Here is a 26,478-nt window from a genome sequence, read left to right on the forward strand (position 1 = left end):
ATCGTAATATCAGTCTTTTAGCAACCAAAAGGGCATGAAGAATTCATTTACGCTAGGGATGGGTGGATTCCCTACCTGCTATTTCGGGGGGGAATCTGCCAAGGGGGTGAGGCGATCCGTCCCTCCCCCCGGAATCCTCTTTGGCCGGCTCCACTCCATGGTGATTCCGTGGAGCCAGCCACAGGGAGGATCTGGCCAAAGAGGATTCTGGCAGGAGGCAGAGGTAAGGGATCCTTTCCGTCATGGACTCTGGAGGCTGGATTCTATTGAAATCCATCCCTAATTCACGCTGACCATGTGTTACATTCCAAGAAGCAGGTAAGTAATTTAAAAGAACATTTACATCAGTAAATATTAAAGAGCTTTCCAATACAAAATTTATCGGTATAATAACTTCCTCCCAAAAGGAGGCAACCATTGGGCATTTCCAAAACATATGAATAAGAGAAGCATTGACTGTACTACACCTCCAACAATTAACAGAATTTGACAAGGCTTTATTTAAACAACAACATTGTGGCATCCAACAGGCCTGAAACAAAAGTTTTTTGCTGAATAAGGCGTAACTGAAGATCCATTGAAATGTCTGATACTGATGCCAAGACGGCAGTCCATTGATTAAACAAAATAGGACATTCCCATTCCCTGTTCCATACCATTCCTGTTGTAGACCACTTGTATCATATTTATTCATTGATAATAAATGTTTGTAAACATGAATTGTAGGTCAATATATCTGATCAGCCTCAATAAGTATTTCCAATAGCAAAGGAAACTCCAAAGTAGTAAAAGCAGCTGGACCGAATCTAGATACCAACGAATGTTTCAATTGCACATACTGCCATTCTGTGGTAGCAGGCAAATCAAGCTGATCTAGCAAAGATGAAAATAACAGAAACTCATAGTTAACCTCCACTAATTTATCCATGGTAAAGATCATTTTATCTGTCCAGGTCCGCCATATATATATATATATATATATATATATATATATATATTACCAATTCTTAAATCTGGATTTCCCCATAAAGTCAGGTTAGTATGGGAAAATGGATCAAACTGTAATTGATGTGACATTATATGCCAAAATTTTCTAACTGCCAAAATTATGGCAGGAGCTCTGTCTACCTTGATATGCTGAGAACCTAATGCCATCCATTTAAATAGAGGCTCCGGACAAGAAGATTCCAGCACTGACCAAAAAATTAATCTGAGTGGAAAAGACCAAAATGTAGTAGAGATCAGCAAATAGACGCAATGGTACATAGTTAAAGCCAGAAAACCGAGCCCGTCTTCATTAATGTAAAAGTTGCATCCTTTTCACAGATATTCTTTGTAGAGAGGAACCCCAGAAGAATTTATGAAACAAAGCATTGAGTTTTTGGAAATATTTGCCAGGTATAATCTTGGGGAATTCTTGAGGAGAATTCTTTTCGGTGGTAAAGTAAGATAAATTCTGAACTGTATTTGACTTTATACCAACAGACAAGAGGGTTGGTTTTTCTCCTTGTCCTCATTCAAGCCTTTGAGAAAAGTGGGTTCACATGGCTGCAGAGAAACAAATCTGGGGCTGTTTTGTTTGTCAGTTGCCATTATCCAGCAACAGGAAGGGCTGTAGCTCAGTGGTAGAGGCTAAAGCACATGTTTGGTATACAGAAGTTCCCAGGTTCAATCCCCAGCATCCCCAGGGCTAAGAAAGAATCTTGCCTGAAACCCTTTGCTGCCCATCAGTGTCGACAATACTAAACTAGATGGACCCAGGGTCTGTCTCAGTATAAGCCAGCTTCCTATGTTCCTCTGAACAGAAAGCTTTCATAGAAATAGGAGTTTTTGGTTTGTTTTTTAAGTAGAGGGGAGATAAATATTGCTAATTTATGCAATCCTATGTATTCCTACTCAGAAATCTCATTATGTTTAATGAGGCTTACCCTCAGGAAAGTGTGCATAGGATTCCAGCACAAGTTACTTTTGCAGGGAGGTTTGTACCTTGATATTCTGCATGTTTACTCAGAAATGTGTCCTGAGTTGTAGGGATGTACGAAACTCTTACCTACCTCCACGCCAGGCAATCTGCAGTGGGGGGGAAGTGCTCCGTCCCTCCCCCCGGAATCCTCCTTGGCCGGCTCCGCTCCTCAGTGACTCCGTGAAGCTGCTGGCCAGGGCCGCCCGCAGCTGGACATCCGTCCGCTACGCTGCACAGGGACACAAATGGCAGCCACTGTAGCGGCCGCCATTTGCATCCGTGTCTTTAGCTATGATAAGCTACGTATATATATACATAGCCTATCACAGCAAAAGTAGGGATGTACGAATCCCTTACCTTGCTCTGCTGAGGGGCATCTGCGGTGGGGGGGAGGCGCTCCATCCCTCCCCCCGGAATCCTCAATGGGAGGGGAGGTGCTCTGTCCCTCCCCTCGGAATCCTGCCCTGCTGGCTCCGCTCTGTGGCCAAGCCATGGAGCTGCTGGCCGGCTCCAGCCACCCGCAGCTGGACATCCGGCTGCTGGGCAGCCCTGCAAGGACGCAAATGGCAGCTGTCGTAGCCACCGCCATTTGCGTCCCTGTATTAAGCTGTGATAGGCTACGTAAATACTTACGCAGCCTATCACAGCAGGGGGAAAAACCCCAGCGTACACAAATGGCGGTGGCTACTGCCATTTGTGTACGCTGGGTTTCCCCCCCCCCCTGCCATGATCGGCTACGTAAGTATTTACGTAGCTGATCACAGCAGGGGGGGGGGGAAATTTTCCCCTGCCATGATAGGCTACATAAATAATTACTTAGCCTATCACGGCCTCCGCAGGGACGCAAATGGCATCCCTGCGTTAGCTGTGATAGGCTATTTAAGTATTTACATAGCCTATCACAGCTTGATGAGGAGGAAGTGAATGGCAGCCAGGACGGCCGCCGTTCACAAAGCAGTGCGGACGGGAGCAGGTAAGTGCTCTGTTTCGACTGCCTTTCGTGGGGTGGGGGCGGCGGGGACTTCATCCCACACACCTTTCATGAGGTGTGGGGGCAGGGGCTTCGTTCCACGATGGATTTTGGGGGGCTGAATGCACTGGCATTCGGCCTCACCAAGATCCGTCGCGGAATTCTCTGACATCCCTACTCAAGTAACAATTATTAAAGCATACAGTTTCATAGAATCATAGTAGGGTTGGAAGGAGCCTACAAGGCATCGAGTCCAACCCCCTGCTCAACACAGGAATCCAAGTCAGAGCATCCCTGACAGATGGCTGTCCAGCCTCGACCTGAATGCCTCCAGTGTGGGAGAGCCCACCACCTCCCTAGGTCATTGGTTCCACTGTTGTATTGCTCTAACAGTCAGGACATTTTTCCTGATGTTCATCTGGAATCTGGCTTCCTGTAACTTGAGCCCATTATTCCATGTCCTGCACTCTGGGATGATCAAGAAGAGATCCGCAAGGTTTTTGTGCTGTGCGTCTCTCCAACATAGTTTGATGAAACACATTGATCCTACGTGTAGGTGGTGTGCAAAAGGAAAATTCTATGTTGGGAAAATGTGGGCACTGGCAGCAAAGACACCACAATATATAAACATATCTAGAACATACCTAAAAAAATGTTCTACTTCTTAAGTTTAGACTCTGAACAGTTATTATAGTGAGTATAATAAATAAATGTATTTTACATTTTAGATTTAATGGCTACTTTCCCATATTTTACTCTTTATTTTACTGTGTTGTTTATTGTTGTTTGTTTTGTATGCATTTTGGTATTGTGTTCTCATGATCTGCCCAGATAACTTTTGCTATTGGAAAAAAATAACTAAATATAATAAGGGATGTGTTTTAAAAGCAAAATTCAGTTTGAAGTTCAACACATTTAAGTCCCATTGATTTGACTGAAATTAGCTTAAGCTCGTGCTTAACTCTCCCTCTCAAATCAACTGGTCTTAAAAGCGCATAACATTGGTTGAATCAGTGGTTTGTTGCATAATATTTCTGTGGAAATAAATTTGGATGGCTTTAAAAGGGGTTTACACAAATTCCTGGAGGAGACGGCTGTGAATGGCTACTAGTCTGGATAGTTCTATGCTACCTCCAGTATCAGAGGCAGTAAGCCTATGTGCACCAGTTGCTGGGGAACATAGGTGGGAGGGTGCTGTTGCACTTGTGTCCTACTTGTGGGTTCTCAATGGACGGTTGGTTGGCCACAGTGTGAACAGAATGCTGGACTAGATGGACCCTTGGTCTGATCCAACTTGGCTCTTCTTCTGTTCTTAAAGAATTGTCTCTATTAATCATGTGTTCAATCAAATAAAAGAGAGTGTGCTGTCATTTTCAAGACAATGCTGGGATGCCAGAAGTTGGGAGTCTGAGAACTAATTGTTTTGTTACTATTATCCATCAAGCCCCCTTGGCTGTTTTACTCTACCTGTCCCACGAGAGTCTCAAATGCTTGCAGGACTAAGAATCAGTTTCTTCTAGGAAGCTTCTTTATTTCTTTAGTGATCTTGTTATATTATTATTGTGTATGTTATTCTTTTATTTTGGAAGTATTTATTTTTAAACTATTTTAAAATAAAATTTCTTGTGAAAGTAGATGAGCAGGAAACAAACCTTTTCACTCTTTCATTTTATACTACAGGTGAATCGGGGCCAGACTGCGGATCACATTATTCACATTAAAACAAACAAACACACAAAAACTGTACTTGACTTGGGGGATTTTATTTTGGAGAAAAAGCTACTAGAATCTGCTCTTGAACTCAGTCATGGTTCTGTGCCAGTTCCATGCTGAAAATCACCCCCTTCCAGCTGCTATTTTCTCCACAAAGGTTCTGTGGGGAAATAGGAACAGCACCCATAGGAGTATTTAGTGAACAGTAAAGGGGTCATTGCGAGCGGAGATGGGTTAAAGAAGACGCAGACAACAAGCTTCGGTTGAAAATTAGGCCACATTTATTGAAATAGCTGCAAAGGGGTAACTAGGACGGGCATCTAACTGTGTCAGCAGCTAGCTGGCACTTCTTGGGCGAAAACATACCCAGCCTGAGGGGTGGCGGTGATCTCGCCATCCGTCCGGACTGCCCCTTCTGGGGGAGGTAGACCTTCCGGTGTCACCCCCAACCCGGTGCCGCGAAACACCTGGGTGAGTGAGTAGGGTTGGTCTCCCAGGCAACCCTTATCCCCGCGCCGAGCCGCACAACCCATTCGGGGGGCCCTCAGGTGTCACCTGTCACCATAAGGTGCCTCTGCATGCACACCATCCCTACTTTCCTGTTTTGCCTGTCCTAGCCGCCAACTGGAATGTGACCGATGATAAAGACCATATTCCCTTACAGGACACACTCGACCTGCAAAACAGTGTGATGTAGGCAAAAAGATGCACAGTAATAGGCCAATCGAATTGTGAGCCAAAAAATTCCTACATGATTCCCAAAGGGCAACCGGTAATAAACCCACACTGCTTAGGGGAGGATGGGAGGGAGCTGCGTTGAGCCAGAGAGCTGAGTTTGAGAAGGGGGCTGAGTTTAAGGCAACTCAGCCTGCCCCTCCTTGCATGGTGGAGCCACTGGGGTGCACCAATCAAAGGCCCCTGTGTCATGTCACACCACCCGCCCGCAATGCCCCTCCCTTTTAGCCAGACAAGCTGGTGCCGGGTGAGGGCATTTGCGAGCAGAGATGGGTTAAAGAAGATGCAGACAACAAGCATGGGTTGAAAATTGGGCCACATTTATTGAAATAGCTGCAAAGGGGTAACTAGGACGGGCATCTAACTGTGTCAGCGGCTAGCTGGCACTTCTTGGGCGAAAACATACCCAGCCTGAGGGGTGATGGTGATCTCGCCATCCCTCCGGACTGCCCCTTCTGGGGGAGGTAGACCTTCCGGTGTCACCCCCAACCCGGTGCCGCGAAACACCTGGGTGAGTGAGTAGGGTTGGTCTCCCAGGCAACCCTTATCCCCCCGCCGAGCCGCACAACTCATTCGGGGGGCCCTCAGGCGTCACCTGTCACCATAAGGTGCCTCTGCATGCACACCATCCCTACTTTCCTGTTTTGCCCGTCCTAGCCACCACAGGAGTCACAAGCCTAGAGCTTATGAAACTCCCCCCACCTGCGCAGAAGAACTTCCCGCAGGCCCCTTTGCAGATCAGACAGACATATGTTATTCACTACATGAGAGAGGAGGACACCGTCCTACCTGTAACACTCCCTCCATGTCCACAGAATTCCCTGGCGGGTGGTGCATCCGTCACCTCATTCACCTGGCAATAAGCCATTTCTCTGTGCACTTTCCAACGTGCCCTGCCACTGGCAACGTCATTCCACTCCTTCCCATTGATCCATGGGAGCAGTGAGGGCTGCAATAGGCTACTTCCGGCCAGGTATGCCGGACCACCTGTATCTCAACCAAGGCCTGTTCCATCAGGTCCTCTCCTGGCTTACAGCCAAAGTCATTCCCTCCAATGTGCAGCACCTGGACCTGCGGAGGACGACTGACAAACTTGGTGGGACAGAGTGAGGAGGGGACTCCCAAGGTATGCCACGTCTATGGAGCCACTAGATCTTAATGTGACAGGGTGACAGAAGCTGAATTCTGAAGAAGACATACAAGCTCTTCATGAAGCTCCAGACATCAAAACGTGCCCATGTAAGAGCACCCGTACCGGCGTACAATGAGTCTGCTGGTCTCAGGAAGAAGCACATTAAGGGAAACTACACAATTGCCCTTAAGTCAACAGCAAACCGTTGAAGTGATAAAAACGGAGGCCCCTCCTCAGACCCGTGGCATGCCATAAAACCCATAAGGTGCCGCCAGAGCATAATCCGTTGACTTTTGTTTGGCTGTGGGCCACTGCCGTGCCCTTGCCATGCCGATCAATTTGATCACCAAATATGTAAATGGATTACTTTGGGCCAGACCTGTACCTTGCAGCAAATCAAGGCCCTCTGGGACAAGTCGGCCTTGTGAGCCCAGACCAACCCTGCATTCCGTTAGGGCTGCTACTTGGAACAGGGAAAAGTCTTATTGGAAAGCTCCAATGGAGGGCCATTACCCCCGGAGCCCGAAAGGGGTATCCGGAGAGAGAGGGTGGTTAATTTACTAATGCAGGCAAACATCTGTGCCCAACACTATCTTGCACGCCGAAACCTAAATTCTGACATGGAGTCAGTGAAACCCACCTTTGTGGGCTGGAAGGCTAAATGGCCAGCTTGCGACTTACGGTCCCAAATAGTCTGTTGTTCCTTATGGAGGCGTGAAATTGTGGCCAATGATCTATAGATAAGGGCCATGAATCCTATCGCTGAGGTTTTGCCTAATGAGCGGCACACACACCCTGCTCTGTCGCAGGCGGCTCCTGTACGGAGAGCCATGGAGTGCAGGCTGGCATGCCTGGCTTCAGTATCCCGATCTCCCATAGTACCGCAAGGATGGGATCTGGGAATGGAGCACCCACGGGGCTAAGGCCCAGAAGATGTTGACCTAATTTCATGACAAGGCATCGACAATTGGGTTTGCCTAACCCAGCACATGGTGGACCCAGAACCAGATGTTGTAATACTGACTCTGGAGCGCGAACACACTGACACATGACATGACCCTCCAATTTCGGGAGGACAGAGAATGAATAATGTGGTCATGTTATCATAGCGAAGGGGGGGGTTACTGACTTGGCTATAAGGTTATCCCTCAATGTGCTTGGCGGGGGCGGCAGCCTCCACTCTACAGGCCTTTATCCACTGCACGATTGGACCTGCCCTAAGAATCAGAAACCCCTTGGGGTAGGGGCGGAACCATGTGAGTCCGCAGTCCGGCTTTGAGGAGAGGCTCACACTTCCGAAAGGAGGTGCCATTAAAGCCCTACTAAGTTGAAGCCATGCCTGATGTATAACTAATTGGAGCTGTGCCTAACGGACCTGAAAATTGTCCTGAGGGAGGTGAGAATAACACCTAAGGGTATCGGATTGGCTTCCGCTTCACCAAATGTTGCTGTGGGAGACAGGCCCTCAGCCTTTGTGAGCTAAGGGGCACTGAAGTAACAGAAAAGGGGAAGCAATACTTGCGTTAGGTCAGAACAATGACCACCATCTTTGGACTCCATGTAGCACATGTCCATCAGGGACCCGTGGCCGGGATCCCAGACAAAGACAGCTGCCTCATAGAAGAGGTGTGACACACTGAGCAGAGATGATCAGGGAACTCATGATAATTGACTGGCTCTCAGGAAAGAGAGGTCACGAATCAGGATAAACTCCCTAGAGGATTTCCTGGGCACCATTTCGAGAAGGGAGATCCCTAGAATAGCTAACGGGGTGTGGAAAAAAAGGGGGGGGGGCTAAAACCCTTCTGCCAGTACTGCATTGTTAACCTCTCCTGAACCTGTCGACGCCTAGCGAGGAGAAATGTTGCTTACGAGGTAGGGATGGTCTATGTTGACCTAAAGAAAAAATGCTAGGGGGCCTAGAACCTAGCATAAACCGTGTTCCAAGTTAAGACGCATTCCCCCAGTTGGGTAGTGTCTTAAAGCTGGAGTATCAGCGACAACCTTACTAGGCATTGGCCATGCAGAGCTTCCTACTGCCTCGGCTTTTCCAAGGGGACCCTACCCTCCTCGAGCATTGGACAAGAGGTGCAAGAGTGCTGACTGCTACAAGGGAGCATTCACGATGAAAACTGCACGTGTCCTGGGAGCATGTGCCCATTGGGGCTTTACTCCCAGCACAGATAGCAGTGCTGAAGCAGCGGACCTGCCATAGGCCGAGGGCCAGTGCGGGAGACCACCTGGTGAATGTGGCCACTGCCAGATCTGTTGCTGACCCCAGCTGGGAAGGAGTCTAAATTGGAGTGAAAGGTCCTGGTCAAACAGGTCCTTACGCACAGAAGGGCAATGGCGGCCCTCCCGCGAGAGGCCTCAACAAGCCATTCGCACACCTCCTCGGGCGAAAGACATTACGAGAAGGAGTAGCCCTGGTGACAATACAACTCGCCAGATTAGCGTAAGGATCTGATATGCCCCTTACATGGATGTCCAAGACGGGCGGGGGCAGGCGAGGGATCCTAATTAATCCAGGAAAAAACCCTGTAAGATGATGCATTAAGCAGCTGGGGTTACTGCGGTGTGACTGACGGAGCTGCAGGCGGCCCGAGCGTCATATAGGGAGATGAGATTGGGAGGGACAGCCGCCCCCAGGTAGGTAAGCTAAGGCAGCAACCCCACAGCCCTAAGGGTCACCCGTCTGAACAACTGGGGTGAGGTGCAGTCATCTCACCCATATTCAGGGCAGCTGTGTCTGGGTCCCCGGGAGCAAGGGAGGTGATACCACTTGCATTGCTCCTGATGGAGATGCCCCATGAGGGCGGACCGCCTTCAGGTGTGCTGTGTCGCCTGGGCGAAACCCCAAGGAGGAGGATGTTGCTTGGATCACTGCTGACGGAGATGCCGCAGGAAGGTGGACTGCCTACAGTGGTGGGGTGCTGCCATGGTGAACCTAGGGGTGAACGAAAGTCCCTTACCTGTCCTCAAAGGACGTTCGTGGTGGGGGGGAGGCGCTTCGCTGCTCCCCCCGCGAAGTTCCGGCCGGGGGGGGAGGCTTCCCGCCTCGGCCCGGCCGAAATTCAGGCCGGGGAGGAGGCTTCCCGCCTCGCCTGGCCGCGAATGCGAAAGTTTTTTTTAAAAAAAAAAACGCCCCCTGATAGGCTACGTGACGATTCACGTAGCCTATCACGGGTAGATCTGCAAAGTCAGCCGTGATAGGCTACGTCAATCGTCACGTAGCCTATCACGGGTGACTTAAAAAAAAAAAGCACGTACGCTAATGGCGGCCCCCATAGGGAGCTGCCATTCGCGTTCCCTATTTAGTTGCTGTAGTCTATGTAAATGTTTACGTAGACTACGGTGAAAATAAGGGCAACGCAAATAGCGTTGCCCTTATTTTCGCCGTAGTCTACGTAAATCTTTACATAGACTACAGCGACCAAATAAGGAACGGGAATGGCGGCTCCCCATGCAGGCCGCCATTATCCGTACACTTTTTTTTTTTTTTTTTAAAGTCACCCGTGATAGGCTACGTGACGATTGACGTAGCCTATCACGGCTGACTTTGCAAATCTAGCCATGATAGGCTATGTTAATCGTTACGTAGCCTATCAGGGGGTGTTTTTTTTTTCTTTTATTGCAATGGCGGCGGCGGCAGCCGGTCGAAAGATCGGCTGCCACTCCCGCCCCGCTCGAACACCCGCCGAACCGCCAGCCGGACCCGCCGCCGGGAGGGACATTCGGCGAAGGTAAGTCCCGTCCCGGGGGGGGTGCGGGGTGCGGGGGGGTTCGGAGGATTTCTCCCCGAAACTTGTTCGGGGGGCCGAACACGTTGGCGCTCGGCCCCCCGAAGTTTCGGGGAGAAATTCTCCGCCAACCCTAGGTGAACCTGTGAAGGCGAGATGGAGGCCTCAATGGCGTCCGGGTGCCCTGAACCCAGAGATGAGCTGTACCAATCGTGGGCACACTCTGATCCCCAGCTGGAAAAAACCGAGGTTGTTGCTTGTGCGCCCAGGAAAGATGAGGCAGCAGAAGGGAGGAGCTCCGCTGAAGGCGGTGAGCCTTCTGGAAGAGCCGATGAAGAGGAGGTGGATGCCTCAATAGCGTCCAGGCGATCTGAAATAGAAAGGAGCAACGAGCGTTGGGTCTGCTGTCATGTTATCTTGTGCTGGACCAGTGAGGATTTTTTGTGCCTGGCCAGGGGAGGAGGAGGGATCCCCGAGGAACGCTCAGCAGCTTCCAAACGAGAAAAAAAAAATGATGCCAGTACCGGGTCTGCATCCACATCAGAGTCAGAATCGGGCCTTGGCAGCGGACTTTTGGGAGGGGGGGGAGGGGGGGGAGGGGACCTCCCATTCCCTTTCTTACCACCCTGGCCCTTCTTAGGAGGCATGATGCAGGAGGTGAATTAAGCAAGCTATCTGTCAGGGTGGACACTGAGCCCATAGAATCCCAGAGTAGTTCTAATGCTGAGGAAGAGCAGTCGCTCCTGGGAGAGGAGTGCGCTCCTCTTTCCCAGGACCAACAGCTGACGGAGTTTCCTCCCCCCCACATTCCTAGTTTTAGTTAGCAGTCAAGGGAGTGACCGAGCACAAATAGCAGACTTAGTGAAGGCGCGCACTCAACGGCTGCGCCCCGAGGATCCAAGGGGAAAGGGGAGGGATTCTCCCTAGTCCTTATATTCGGGGGTCTGCCAGTAATTGCTTTTCAAACGGGGACCAACTGTTCCAACTTAGGGCATAGGGATGCTGCTGCTCAGATCTAGCTGGTACCTGTAGAGTTGTTAAGTTGCAAAGGAAGAATAAATCTTTGAAAAGAATCCCTTTGTCTATGTCTGGACTTGGCTACTGGATTAGACTGAGAGAGCCCTCTAAGGAGCTCTCGACACCATCAAAGAGTTAATAAAGCCGCTGAGCACCCCAGACAATAGGCAGCCACCCCACAGTCTTAAGATCTGTGGGTGTGAGTTCCAGACCGAGACAGAGAGGCCTGGGGATGAAGATGGGAGCGCTGCACTACCGTTCAGATGGAAAATCAGATTTTCAAGAGGCACAACCAGGGGCCAAAGGTGATGGAGCTGCATTTGAGCGTGGGCGCCCACAGCCAAGAGCACCCTGTCACGGAAGGCGCCAAACAGGCAGTTGCCGCTGTTACGCAATTTTATTAATTCAATATTTAATAATCGTAATTTAATGAATTTTATTTTTATTATTATTATTATTATTATTATTATTAATATTATTATTTATTTAATTAAAGCTTTCTTTTCATACAAACATAGGAAGCTGCCTTATACTGAGTCAGACCCTGGGTCCATCTAGCACAGAATTGTTGACACAGACTGGCAGCAGCAGATCTCCAAAGTTTCAGGCAGGATTCTTTCGTAGCCCTACCTGGAGATGCTGGGGATTAAACCTGGGGCCTTCCGCATGCCAAGCATGTGCTCTACCACTGAGCCGCAGCTCTTCCTATTTTTTATTATTATTATTATTATTATTATTGATTGATTGGGTGGGTGGGTGGGTGGGAGGGAGGGGGAGACGTCCCAAGTCCATGGGAGGCGACCAATCGGGCTGTGATATACACGCCCCAACTCGGCTCAGCAGCCAGGCACCCCTCCAACAGCCAGGCTCGGCTGACCAGTGGGGGGGGGCAGTCAGACCGTCGCTTGGAGCGCTGCCACTGGCAAACACCTCAGGGAGGCAGGCAAGGCGAGGAGGAAGAGGCTGGCAAGGCCGGCGGCCGGGTAGACAGGCCAGCAGGCGGGCCGTGAGCAGGCCCGGCGGCTGGCAGGCCCATCAGGCAAGCGGGCGGGTGGGCAGGGTGAGCGAGCGGGTGGGCTCGCGATCGATCGAGCCAGCAGGTGGGCGGGTTGAGCGAGCGCGCGGGCGGGCGGGCAAGCGGGCAGGAGAGCGAGTACACGAGGAGACCGAGCGGACGGGCAGGTGAGAGGAAAGGAGCCAGCGAAGGAGGAAGGGAGGCGAACAATATCACCAAGCGAAGATTTTGGGTCCAGGTGGCTGGAACGAGGACGAAGCCGTTCTCCAGCAGGCCAAAGTCCCTCCTCATGACCGAGGACAAAGGAGGGGGCGGGCGCACTGCAGCCTCAAGAGCCGGGGCCCTCAGCGTGCGTGACGACACCGGTCTCCAGCAGGCCGGTGCCCTTCGTCGTTTCTGGCGGAGCTGTAGTTCTCTCTAGCTGCGTTGAGCCAGAGAGCTGAGTTTGAGAAGGGGGCTGAGTTTAAGGCAACTCAGCCTGCCCCTCCTTGCATGGTGGTGCCACTGGGGTGCACCAATCAAAGGCCCCTGCGTCATGTCACCCCACCCACCCGCAATGCCCCCCCACCCTTTTAGCCAGACAAGCTGGCGCCGGGTGAGGGCATTTTGGGGGGGAGGAAACAACTTAGGGGACTAGATGTGGATCAAGAGAGCATTCCAGATCAGGGCCTGAAGGCAGTTTTCCTCCAAAATAAAAGCTAGCTTAAACATGCATTTTGAAAGCATGAAGAATGTCACATGTAGTTTGACTAGGGGAGTGTGATGCTGTTAAGACTCCTGGACTCTTTGCATACCATGGACCATGGTATCCTTCTGGAGTTGGGAGTAGCAGGCACTATATAGTGGTGGTTCTATCTCTGCTAGGGGAACATTGCTCAGCTAGGGGGGCATTACTCAACCAGGGGCAGTTGTGCTTCCAGGTCCCACAAGATTCCATTCTTTCCTCCATGTTTTTTAACATCTACATGAAAGCATTTTGATAGGTTGTCCACAGTTTGAGGTTGAGGTGACACCAGGTTGCCACTAACACCAAACATTATGTTTCTTTCACATGAGATGCAGGTTAAAGTGGTGAATGTACTGGAACAGGATTTGGGCATGGTAATTGGTTGGATGAAGGTGAATAAAAGGTGATTCATACAACACAGAGATACTCTTGGTGGGTGGTACATCCACCCATGGGGGGGAGGGGTATCAATCTGTTCTGGAAGGGGTTGTGCTGCCTCCAAAGGACCAGGTTTGCAGTTTGGGGGTGCTTATTGATCAAGTATTGTCACTGGAGGTTCAAGTCATCTCTATGGCAACAAATATGTTCTTTCAGCTTTGGCTGATATGCCAGATGCAGGCATGCCTGGGATGTCAGAGAATTTCTCCACGAATCTCAGGGAGGCCGAATGCGTTGGCATTCGGCCCCCTGAAATTGGTGGGGAAATTCTCCGCCCCCCCCGCCCCCCCGGGATGGGACTTATCTCTGTCGAATTTATTTATTTATTTATTTCATTTCTATACCGCCCAATAGCCGAAGCTCTCTGGGCGGTTCACAAAAACTAAAACCAAACAACACACAATAAAACAATTTAAAATATATAGAACATTAAAACCACAATATAACAATACTGAACGTCCCTCTCAGCGGCGGGTCCCGGCGGTGTTGCAGCAGCGGCGGCCGGTCTTCCGACCAGCTGCCGCCGCCGCCATTTCCCAGTAAAGTTTTTTTTTTAAAAAAAGTGGTAGGCTATGTAATGATTTACGTAGCCTATCACGGCTAGATTTTCAAAGTCAGCCGTGATAGGCTACGTAAATCTTTACGTAGCCTATCATGGTTGACTTTGAAAAAAAAAAGTGCGTATGCAAATGGCGGTGCCCATGGGCGCCGCCATTTGCGTTCCTTATTTGGGCATGGGTAGTCTACGCAAAGACTTACGTAGACTATGGCGAAAATAAGGGCAATGCTATTTGTGTTGCCCTTATTTTCGCTGTAGTCTACGTCAATCTTTACGTAGACTACCTGTGCCTAAATAAGGAACGCAAATTTGCCTACACGCTTTTTTTTTTTCAAAGTCAGCCGTTATAGGCTACGTAAATCGTTACGTAGCCTATCACTTTTTTTTTCATAACTTTTTTATTTCGTGGCCGGGGAGACAGGGCTCTCCCCCCTGACCAGAATTTCAGTGGGGTGGGGAGGGGCGCCTCCCCCCTCACCAAGAATTTTGGGGGGAGAAACGGAGCACCACCACCCCACTGAAAACAGCTGCGGGACCAGGTAAGGGACTTTCGTCCATCCTTACTGGATACTAGATATTGTAATTGTAACATTTATCTTTCCGTTTTGTTCCAGAGGTGGCATGTATCAGTGGGAAAAAATGGATAATCAATCCTCCATCACTGAATTTCTGCTTCTGAATTCTCAGTAATCCGGGAACTGCAGATTCTACACTTCCTTTTGTTCCTTGTATTGTACCTGGCAATTGTGTCAGGGAATCTTCTCATCATCTGTGCTGTAGCTTTGGGCCATCATCTTCACACACACACCCCCCATGTACTTTTTTCTGATGAACTTGGCCATGCAGGACATAGGTTCTGTGTCAGTCATTATTCCCAAATCCATCTTCAATTCCCTCATGAATATCAGACACATTTCTTATTCTGGATGTGTTGCTCAGGTCCTTTTGTTTATATTCTTCGTAGGATCTGATGTTTCCCTCCTTACAGTCATGGCCTATGATCGGGATGTTGCCATTTGCAATCCATTACACTATGAGATGGTGATGAACAGGACAGCCTGCACCCAAATGATTGCCAGTGCATGGATCAGCAGCCTTCTCTATGCAGTGCTGGACACTGGTGGAACTTTTGCAAGCCCTTTCTGCTTCAATGTTGTTGATCAGTTCTTCTGTGAAATCCCACAGTTACTTAAGCTTGCCTGCTCTGATTTACACCTGATTGAAATTGGAGTTGTTGCACTGAGTATTATTGTTGTGTTAGGCTGCTTTATCTTTATCATGATAAGCTATGCACACATTTTCAGTGCTGTTAGGAAAATCCCTACAGTTCAAGGTAGAAAAAAAGCTTTCTCAACTTGTGTACCCCACCTCATCGTCCTCTGCATATTTTTATTTACTGTATCCTTCGCTTATCTCAGGCCCATCTCTAACAGACGATCACATCTGGATTTGGCATTTACAATAATCTGTTCCATGGTTCCACCATTCATAAACTAGGGATGGCGGAGAATTTCTCCCCGAAACTTCGGGGGGCCGAAGGCCAACGTGTTCGGCGCCCTGAACAAGTTTCGGGGAGAAATCCTCCGAACCCCCCCCTGCCCCCCGCACCCCCCCCGGGACGGGACTTACCTTCACCGAATGTCCCTCCCGGTGGCGGGTCCGGCCAGCGGTTCGGCGGGTGTTCGAGCGGGACGGGAGCGGCAGCCGGTCTTTCGACTGGCTGCCGCCGCCGCCATTGCAATCAAAAAAAAAAAAAAAAAAACGCCCCCTGATAGGCTACGTGACGATTCATGTAGCCTATCACGGGTGACTTTAAAAAAAAAAAAAAGCGCGTACGGATAATGGCGGCCCCCATAGGGAGCCGCCATTCCCGTTCCTTATTTGGTCGCTGTAGTCTACGTAAATGTTTACGTAGACTACGGCGAAAATAAGGGCAACGCTATTTGCATTGCCCTTATTTTCGCCGTAGTCTACGTAAACATTTACGTAGACTACAGCGACTAAATAAGGAACGCGAATGGCGGCTCCCTATGGGGGCCGCCATTAGCGTACAAGCTTTTTTTTTTTTTAAAGTCACCTGTGATAGGCTATGTGACGATTGACATAGCCTATCACGGCTGACTTTGCAGATCTAGCCATGATAGGCTACGTGAATCGTCACGTAGCCTATCAGGGGGCGTTTTTTTTAAAAAAAAAAAACTTTCGCGTTCGCGGCCGGGCGAGGCGGGAAGCCTCCTCCCCGGCCTGAATTTCGGCCGGGGTGAGGCGGGAAGCCTCCCCCCCCAGCCTGAATTTCGGCCTGGGTGAGGCGGGAAGCCTCCCCCCCCGGCCTGAACTTCGCGGGGGGAGCAGCGAAGCGCCTCCCCCCCACCGCGAACGTCCTTCGACGACAGGTAAGGGACTTTCGTCCACCCCTATCATAAACCCAATAATCTACAGCATGAGAAACAAAGAGACAAAAAATGCTCTTTCAAAGCTGTTAGGTCTGAGACGCCTATCTATGAATATCTTCTCCAATCTTGTTCTGCACAGATGAATTCCCTCTGCTTGTAATAACTGTAGGAATGTTGATGAAACACATTGAAGCCATTTACAACTTACAGATATGAATAGATATGGAGATACAACATTTCCCCTGCGTCACATGGACCATCTTTTCCATTCCCTAGCTCAGGCGCACCATTCAGACTTTGTACATGTGATGACCTGGTTATTATTTTTAATTTTTGTTTTGAAGATTATATCCCATGATTTAATTGAATGATTCACAATGTAGCTTTAACAAGTTGAATCATATAACAAAAAGAAACTATTTTAAAAATCACATGTACACACACACACTACATAGCATCCCTTATTCTTTAGGCAGATGGGCACTCTGCTCAAAGAAATGAGAAAATGTTATTTCTGGCAAGGAGCAGAGAAGCAATCTCCCTGAAGCTGCACTTCCCCTAGCTGATGGCTGAGAGCAAGGCTAGATCTCCCCTTGTAGGGATGGCCATCACAGGGAAATCCTGTGTACTTCTGACTCAACAGATCCCCACGGCACCCCCAGCTTGGTGCACATTTGCAATCAGAGTGGCGGGTCAGTTCCCTGAACTCAGGAATTTAGCTGATTTTTTTTATTTTTTAAGGCATGAGTCCTGATATGTGCAAAATCGTGGGTATAACTATTTATGGAAATTGTGATTTGTGCAAAATTGCAACCATAGATAGTGCAATTTGTGCAAAATTGTGCTATTTATGGCTGCGATTTTGCACAAAACATGATTTATGCATATAAAAAAAAGCGGAAAACTGTGATCTGGCTGTCACACAACAAGTCAGATAAGCTCAGGGATGAGTGAGCCAGTGTCTAGGGGCCAAACTGGCGAAACCTTGCCAAGCACTACCCCCACGCCCCGCGAAACAGATTCCTGTGACATCCCTAACCCCTTCCCTAATTCCCCCAGGCTCCAAGGAACACCTATCTTGATACATTCTGGGCCAACAGCTGAAAATTCTGAGTAGGGGGCTGGTGAGAACATCCGTACCACTAGTTCTTTTAGAAGAGCAGTAGCAACTTGGTTCTTTTCTTTTTAAATGGCATACACAAAAGCAATTCCATTTTTCAAATGAACAGTGAATCTTCAGAGAAAAGTCCTGATGCATCTCAGGAGGCACCAAGCCATGCGTATGGTCCTGTTATTCAGGGGATGTTTTAAATTATCCCTCTGGGGCTCTGTGCCTACACATGTGGAATACTAGAGAACAGCTTCTTGGCACACAAAGACATGAAGATACTGGTCAATGTCCTCTGCACAATCTCAGCTCCATCATCTCATTATTGAAGACAGCACCCGTGAGGAGAAGGGGAAGTGTGAGTAATTTTGCCATGTGGTTTTCAGAAGAGTGAATGGTTAAATACATGTTTTATTTCTAGATAATGCATCAAAATCTTAGTAAAACATTTTAGTTGGGATCAGGAGGGGATAAAATCTGGCATCCAAGGAACAAATACTATATAACAATTAGGAGACAATGGAATGAGACAACACTTGATATTGGGTTGGATCCAGACTTAGCCATGCTTAGAGCAGACCCACTGAAATCATGAGATTACTCTACAGATGACTAGGTCTGGATCCAACCCAAAGTATCTACATCATTTACTCTCAGTACGTCTGTTCCTGAAACAAGACCTAGGATGGCACACACTTTTGTGAAGTGCTCTGTTTCCTGACATATTTTTCCACATTCTCTCCACAGAGTTTTTCCAAACCAACAAATGGTAAATCAGAACACCACTGTGACAAAATTCATCCTCCACGGATTTTCTAATGTCCGAGAGCTGCAGATTTTACACTTCGCGGTGTTTCTCTCCCTTTATTTAGCAGCCATGATGGGAAACTTCCTCATCATCATAACTGTGTCAAAGAACAATAATCTTCACGCCCCCATGTATTTTTTCCTGGCTATCCTATCCTGCATAGACTCCTGCTTCATTTCAATCACTGTTCCAAAATCCATGATCAGCTCTTTGACCAATGACAATTTGATTTCTTTCCCTGGATGTGTCACCCAGGTGTTCTTGGTGGTCACATGTGCTACAGCAGAGATTGCCTTGCTCACTGTCATGGCTTATGATCGCTACATAGCCATCTGTCATCCTTTGCAATACAGACTGATCATGAACTGGAATGCCTGTCTCCAAATTACAGCAGCTTCTTTGGTATGCAGTGTAGTCAATGCAGCTGTGCACACTGTGAACACATTCAGGTTACATTTCTGCTCATCCATCATTGAGCAGTATTTCTGCGACATCCCTCAGTTATTAAAGATATTGTGCACTGCTGCAGAGGACAATGAGAACATCACTTTTGCCTTTGCACTGACAGTGGGTTCATTTTGCTTTTTATTCGTATTCATTTCTTATGGTTACATCATCTCTGCTGTGTTCAAGATTCAGTCAGTTCAAGGCAGGCATAAAGTTTTCTCCACCTGCATTCCACACCTGGCAGTGTTTTGTCTGTTTGTGTTTACTATTATGTTTTCTTATATGAGACCAAAAGCCTTGTCCTCACCGTCTGTGGACTTGTTGGCTGCTGTTTTGTATACAGTTTTACCGCCACTAATGAATCCCATCATCTATAGCCTAAGAAACAAAGAGATCCAGGCAGCACTGTGGATCATGGGAAAGAAATGGATTGGGTTTCACAACGTGATTTGACTTTAGAGATCCCCCCCCACCCCCCAAGACACAATATGTTTCATTGACGATAACTGGAGATAGGTGTGATGGGATGAGGTGTCTCCTAGTAATTTATAATGATGGCGATCTGATTTGGGCAGATGATTCAGGAGATGACTGAACTGAAGCAGAGCTCTTCTGGAAAAAGAGAAGAAAAAACCCAACCCTGTTTGTTTTGTTTTTCATTCATCATACCTTCCTACCTCCTGTTCTTTAATTGCTTAAATTTTGCCTACTCCAATTTGCTCTAAAAAAAAAAAAAAAGCACCAACATGGGAGGGAGGAGAGGGAAACACATCACCCCCTAAATTTGTATGCTCCCTTTCCACACACAAAAATGGTTTACCTCTCCTTCTGAAATTTTGCAAGTTTCTTAACTAGTGCCATCTCTATACTATATGCCATTTCCATAACAATTGCTCACAAAATAACAATAGGGGGATCAGAACATCCTTCTTTAAACAACAACAAGAACAATAACAACCTTCAAACTGTAAAGGCTGCAATTGTACAAAGCTCCCTGCACCTATTCTTCTGAAACCTGGCAGACTTGGTCCACTTCAAAAAGGACAATTATCCCTGCACATATCATCCTATTCTGCCAAGAAATACAAGAGTCATGGACAGATCCCTTTAAACAAATGTCAAGGTTAGTAGCACAAAAACCACTGGACATGTTCTTCAGAAACATGGCAGGCTTGATCCCTTCCTAAGGAGCTGCCACACCTGCAGATGTTATGTACTCACTCACTCACTCACTCACTCACACTCTCTCTCACACAGCCATTTATTGATTTCCAGTTGTCCTAAGCACACTGCCCTGTTCTGATCATGCAGCTAAAACAAGGTCTGGGAGAAGACTAAGGCCTCATATACAGGGAGTTACTAATTCAGCAATTGCAGCTGGGTCTGCTTCCTCAGTGGCTACAGCTGGGACTTCCTCCTCATGAGTAGACCCTTCCTCCTGTGTAGACCCTTTCTCCTGACAAAACCCTGGGTGAGGGGGTCTTCTGGTAGCCAAGTGAGTGCTTTTGTGTGCCCACCTGGTCCATTGCTGCCGGCGTTCTGGTGAGCCATGGCATGAGGGAGGACAGTAAAAAACCACAGTATTGCCCAGACCTGGGTGTTTACACAAATTAAAAGAAGCAGCCACAAATTATAAGAAAGACTAAAAGCAGTGGAGGGCAAATGTAGTAGTTTTGACCAAAGCATAAGGAAATTATTTTAGGCCTATAAAAGTTGAAATGGAAGAAGCAGCAGGTGAGGAAGTCCTCTGGCACTCCATTTAATGTGTCAGCAGCAAATGAACCTGTTATTTCTCTTGCCAGTAACATCACTGATTACAATGGCAAAGTGTACCAATTGGCCACACACATCTCATACCTAGAATTGTGCTGCAATTATGGCTTTAAAGTCACCAAAGTCCCCCCCACCCCACCACCTCATGCCACTGCCTTTGCCAAAGGAACAGCTTACTGGCTGCTGCATCATGTTTGCATGACTGAAGGGGAGGCACCTTCAAATACGGAGAGGCAGAAAGGAATTGTTCCATTGATCCTGTGATCGTCCAAACCTGAAGATGGATGCAGAAAGGCACTGCTCAGTCCTCCTTAGTCATGAATAGCAGACTTGCTCATCACAATTGCTTTTTCCTCTCCCCTTTCAGCCTCCAATAGTATTGTGGGAGAGGAGAAGTTTACTTCAGCCTCTCTCTTTCTCTCCCACAGTGTACTGGAGTCTGGATAGTTAGGGGAAAATGGAAAGCTGGCTTGACAGCATCTTCTGCATGAAGCAAGGAGACACATGCCATCTGGCAACATCTCTCTCCCATCTCACTTGGACAGGTGCCGCTGTGCTGTGCTGGGGGCAGTTTGGATAGCTGCCTATGAGGCAGGCAGCAAAGGCAGTGAGCAGGCAGACATATGAGCATGTGAGTGGTGCAGGCAGGAGTAAAAGAAAACGCAGCAGCAAAGCACGAGTTTGCAGTGGACTCAGGCCCTTTCCCTGGCAGCGGGGAGGGGGGTGCTGGCAAAACAGAATGGGAGCAGCAATGTTTGCAGTAGGGGGAAGGTAATACGTGAAGGTGTATTGTGGCTTGGCTTGTTTGAGTTTGTCTGGATCTCCTCGGCTCTGAGAGAGTATCTGCGGGTTGCATAATTAATCCATGAGGCCAGGCAGAAGGGGTCTGCTCTGCACTAGCTAGAGAAAGGTGAACAGCCCTTAAGGAGGATAGGAGCCTCTCACACTTTTTCTTTCAAAAGCCACAAATTAATTAATTAATTAATTAATTTTATTAAATTTATTAATCACCCATCTGGCTGGTCATCCAGCCACTCTGGGCAATGTACAGCATATAATAAAACAGTTTAAAACAATACAATTCTACAATAAAAACATTTTCTAAAATACCCTAACCCACCCCAAATGCCTGCCTGAACAACCACATTTTTAATGCACAGTGGAAGCTCATTAAAGAGGGGGCATGGTGGAGTTCCCTAGGGAGGGAGTTCCACAGAGTGGGGGCCACCACAGAAGAGCCTTGTGGCATCTTAAAGACTCACAAATGTATTATGCCATAGTAAGCTTTTGTGAACTAGAGTCAATTGGCCTCAGGTGCCAAAATAACTTGACTGGCTTTGGGTATTATGCACCTCGATTTCGGCAGGGGGTGGGATTTGCTGTTCCACCTCAGGCAGCAAAATGTCTTGGCCTAGCCCTGCAATTTGTCTGCCAGTCACTTTAGCCTATATCATATTCATTTCAATTGTAAACATGCATACTTAGAAATGGGGATGTTGGCAAAATCCACAATAGAACCAAATGAGTTCAGAATTTCATGAATCCGACTCAAGGATTCCACAGTGGGTCATCTTTCCCCCCATATGGTAGATTCTGTGGACTTGTAGACTGGTTTTCTAACTTCTGAATTTTGTGCAAATTTTGCAGTTGAAAAATGCTCATTTTGGGCAAAATGCCCAAAATGTGCATTTCCGCAATGGACTAAATCGTGAAAATGAGCATTTTGTGGGGAATTTGAGCATTTTTGCACATGCAAATTTTGTGCATGTGAGTATTTGCGTAAATGCAAATTTGCACACATGCAGGAACAGAAAAAAATCCAATTCCATCAGTGGACAGATGATGGAACAAAAGGCGGCTGAGACTCCACACAACACAGATGGAACCAATTTTACACAATCCGTACATCCCTACTTTGAAGTTCCTTTAAGATTAATGGTTGTACTCTTCTACTAAGTGTGCATAGGACTGCATAGGGATGGCAGAGGATTCCACCATGGATCACGGTGAGGCCTAATGCCAGTGCATTCGGCCCCCCGAACTCCGTGGCGGAACGGCCCGCCCCCCACCCCCCCCGCGGATCCCCCCGGGACAAGACTCACCTGGGGTGGATCTTCTGGGCGGCGGCAGCTCTGGTGGCGGCTTCAGCGGCGGCGGCAGTGGCGGCTGGTCTTCCGACCAGCCGCCACTGCCATTTCCACTCTTGTAAAAAAAACAAACAAAAAACACGACATGATAGGCTACGTAAATCTTTACGTAGCCTATCAAGGCTGGGTGGGTTTAAAAAAAAAAATGCGTACGCAAATGGTGGTGGCTATGGCCGCCACCATTTGCGTTCCTTATTTTTGCCCTCTTAATCTACATAAATATTTACGTAGACTATGACGGCGAAAATAAAGGGGAATGCAAATAGAGTAGCAAGCGCTATTTGCGTCCTTGTTGATTCCCCGTTTTAGCTTACATAAATATTTATGTAGGCTGAAACGGGGAATCAAAAAAGAATGCAAATAGCGCCCACTATGCTATTTGCGTTCCCCTTTATTTTTGCTGTCGTAGTCTACGTAAATATTTACATAGATTAAGAGGGCAAAAATAAGGAATGCAAATGGCGGCGGCTGTAGCTGCCACCATTTGCGTATGCAGTTTGTTTGTTTTTTTACCCAGAGCCCTCCGGGGCTGGAAATCCAGCTGCGGATGGGTCTGGCCTGGCTGGGTCTGGCCGGCTGCTCCGCGGAGCTGCTGCAGAGCACAGCCGACCGTGGAGGATTCCGGCGGGGAGGAATGGAGCGCCACCCCCCCCATCAACATAATCCACAAACAGGTAAGTGACTTTCGTACATCCCTAGGACTGCAACATGGAAACGTCTAAAAAAATGATGAGGGGAAAAATGGCCTTTGGAATGCTTTAGGACGACTGGTTACTTTTGCATTGATTTCAACATTCTTTATCATTTTAGGATTGGATCCAACTTTACTCATACTTAGAGTGGATCCGTTGACATCAATGGGACATAAGTTCATTATGACTAGGTTAATATATGACTAACTTAAATCTTACTTATTTCAATAGGTGTAATATAAGTATGACTAAAGTTGGATCCAACCCATATGATTTAAATGAATATGTGATTTAAATAAACATTTACAATATTAAGAGCGCAGTCCTATGGCCATTAGTCAGCAACTAGATGGTCATAGGATAGGTCGGTTCCCTGAGAACCAACCTTCAACCCCTCCCATGCTGCCTTGTAGTGGCAAGCCCCATGCTCCGTGCATGGAAGAGGAGTGCGGAATGGTGAAAACAGGGTGTTCCTGGGGGTGTGATGGGGCGGGCAACTCAGAAATGCTGGTACAATATATCTAATGTGTTGTCTGGCCACCGCTTCCCCACTCTGACTCCCTGCAGCTAGAGAGCTGAAATTGGCTGTCTAGCCACAAATGCAGGGCAGCTGAGCTGATGCACAGAGGTGATGATCCCCTCTGCTCTTCTCCTGCCCTGCATTGGACAGGTGGTCCCCTCCGAGTTTGGAGGCAGCAGCCTACCCCAGTAGGATTGCTCCCTAAGCTATTTAGGCATTTTTTTGTCATTCCAAATTTTAGATTTTATAGATATAGATATAGATATAGATATAGATATAGATATAGATATATGTGTGTGTGTATATATATATATATATGTATATATATACATACTTGCTTTTGTTGTTATTATTATTTGTATGTGAGTTGGAACTTACTGGAAGTGGTGACTATAAGTCAAGACAAATCCAGATAAAGCCAAAGCAGGCCAACAGACTATGTTAATATAAAATAAAGAATAAGAGATGAGATATTTGAAGAATCGTCTTTTGATAACACAGACTTGTAAGGTTGTACACCACAGTTTGCAACTAAGTACATTTAGGCTGCAGTCCTTAGAACACTTCCTAGTGGGTAAGTCTTACTGATCTCAGTGGCACATACTTCCAGGTAAGCCAGAATATGATTAAGGCATTTCCTCCTACCTGCATACCAACGCCTTCCTAACTCACTACTAAAAGCACTACTTTTAATAAAATATGCAACAACTAGAGTTGGCAGGTCTCCCCTAGCTCAGCTTTTGCAAGCCAAGCTCCCCATCCTATGATTGTTCATGCAGTACGAGGGAAGAACATATAAGAAACCCTCAGTCCCTGCACAAGGGGTTGCAGCTGCCTGAGACAGCAGTTGTTCAAGCACATACTGTTTTAATAAGTATAGTAGGACCTATATCCTGCTTTCCCCCCTCTTGCATGCACACAATCTGGGGTGCAAATATTCCATTTTAGTATATGCACAAGGGGCATAACATCAAAACATGTACAGTGAGAGACAACTGCAGAAGGGGACATGATGGAATGGGGGATACAAGTAGGGAAGGGAGAATCAGGCCTAGCTGGAATTCTCTGGACATAACATCAGAGCTCTTTTCAGCTTTACTCCCATTCTCATTTGCAACTTGCTTTTCAGTTCATTGGAATGGGAAACGTTGTGCGTTTTGACTGAGAAAGTTGTGCATTTTTCAAATGCAAGTTGGAGAATTAGCAAAAATTTTCAGAGAACATGCACTCCCGTTCATTTTCACATTAAGGATTGCAAAAGGGGCATTTTCTATTCATTTGCAAACTGAAACAAAAAATTCTCATACGTTCCTAGATGAGAGATATTTGGTTGTACTCTTTGGAGCCATATAAATGGAAGGAGCCACTTCACTAAATTGCCCATGAAATGTAACAGCTCAGTGGTACTACTAGAACACCTTGAGAAGCTGAATGGTCTTTCCCTGTACCCAAGAAAGTGGTGGATGCCAGGGAACTTCAGCTTAGAGGGCACTCTGATAGCACAGCCCCTTTCAGTTTCCAGCTGTATCTATGGTTGGATTTTGGAGAAGGTTTCCCAATGTAAAAGATGCCTTCTGTAAGTTCTGTTCTGACATCACCGTCAGTAAGTTCTTCTGACTTTGTGTTACCATCAGCATTTGCACTGGTATTTGTTAGGGGAGGGAATGAAGATATTTTTATATTTTTCTTCCAAACCTGTATTTAAAAGAATATAGACTCTCATTTAAAGTTTATTTTTTACTATGTCTCCTTTTACAATGAATCATTTACTTCTGAACTATAAACATGCATTTTAAAGGTTTCCTTGCTCAGATATAATTCATGTCAATTTGAATCTTTTTTTTTCCCCCAAGGCATGATTTTATGAAGTACAATCAATGAGTAGGGATGTACGGATCCCCTTACCTGGGGTCAGTGGGGGTTCTGCAGGCAGGGGGAGGTGATCTGTCCCTCCCCCTGGAATCCTCCCTGGCTGGCTTTCTCCGCAGCAAATCCGTGGAGCCTCCATCCAGGTCTGTCTGCTGCCCACTGCTGCCCGCTGCTACGTAAATCTTTACGTAGCCTATCATGGCAAAAGGCAGGAATGCAAATGGCATCCGCTACACCTGACGTTATTTGCATCCAAAGACAGGCAGTGGCAGGCAGTGGACAGCAGCAGACAGCCAGCAGCAGGTAGGATCCGGCCGGCGCAGATTCCCCCGGGTGGTGGAGGCGAGTCTTTCGTTCCGCTGCGGACTCCAGGAGATTCTAAGAATCCGGCCTCATTGGAGTCCATGGCAGAATTCTCCGCCATCCCTATCAATGAGTGTAGTCATTTCTACTGTGTAGTCCCACTCTCAAGCTCAATGACTCATTCTGCTCTTCTCCACTGTGCTCATGCTTATTCAGCCTGGAATTGGACACTCTTCAAGAGTGAGTCTTGTCTTTTGGTCACATGTTTCTCTGAAAACTGCCATATATATTTCTGTCATGAAACAACAAACACAGGCCAAGAATGTCTCATTTTTGATTGAAAATATCCATTAGACCAGCCCTGCCTATGTGGATGCATCACACACACACACACACACACACACACACA

At 47.5% G+C, this 26,478-nt stretch overlaps 1 protein-coding gene and 1 pseudogene across 1 annotated transcript; both read left to right on the top strand.

Moving 5' to 3' along the window:
* Nucleotides 1–14,648: 14,648 nt before the first annotated feature.
* LOC146341546 (olfactory receptor 14A16-like) lies at nucleotides 14,649–16,545 on the top strand (annotated as a pseudogene).
* A 1,731-nt stretch (nucleotides 16,546–18,276) lies between these two features.
* LOC146341547 (olfactory receptor 14C36-like) lies at nucleotides 18,277–19,218 on the top strand. The gene has a single exon (XM_084807528.1). It carries the CDS (start codon nucleotides 18,277–18,279, stop codon nucleotides 19,216–19,218), a length of 942 nt encoding a protein of 313 aa, XP_084663654.1.
* Nucleotides 19,219–26,478: the final 7,260 nt, after the last annotated feature.

Source organism: Heloderma suspectum, chromosome 6 (assembly GCF_057233095.1).
Source record: "Heloderma suspectum isolate Gila_16-S chromosome 6, 16-S_ref, whole genome shotgun sequence".
In the NCBI taxonomy this organism is placed as follows: domain Eukaryota; kingdom Metazoa; phylum Chordata; class Lepidosauria; order Squamata; family Helodermatidae; genus Heloderma; species Heloderma suspectum.

Bases quoted from the DNA above. Each gene is read 5' to 3' on its own strand.
- LOC146341547 (XM_084807528.1), top strand. From the start codon at position 18,277: ATGGTAAATCAGAACACCACTGTGACAAAATTCATCCTCCACGGATTT.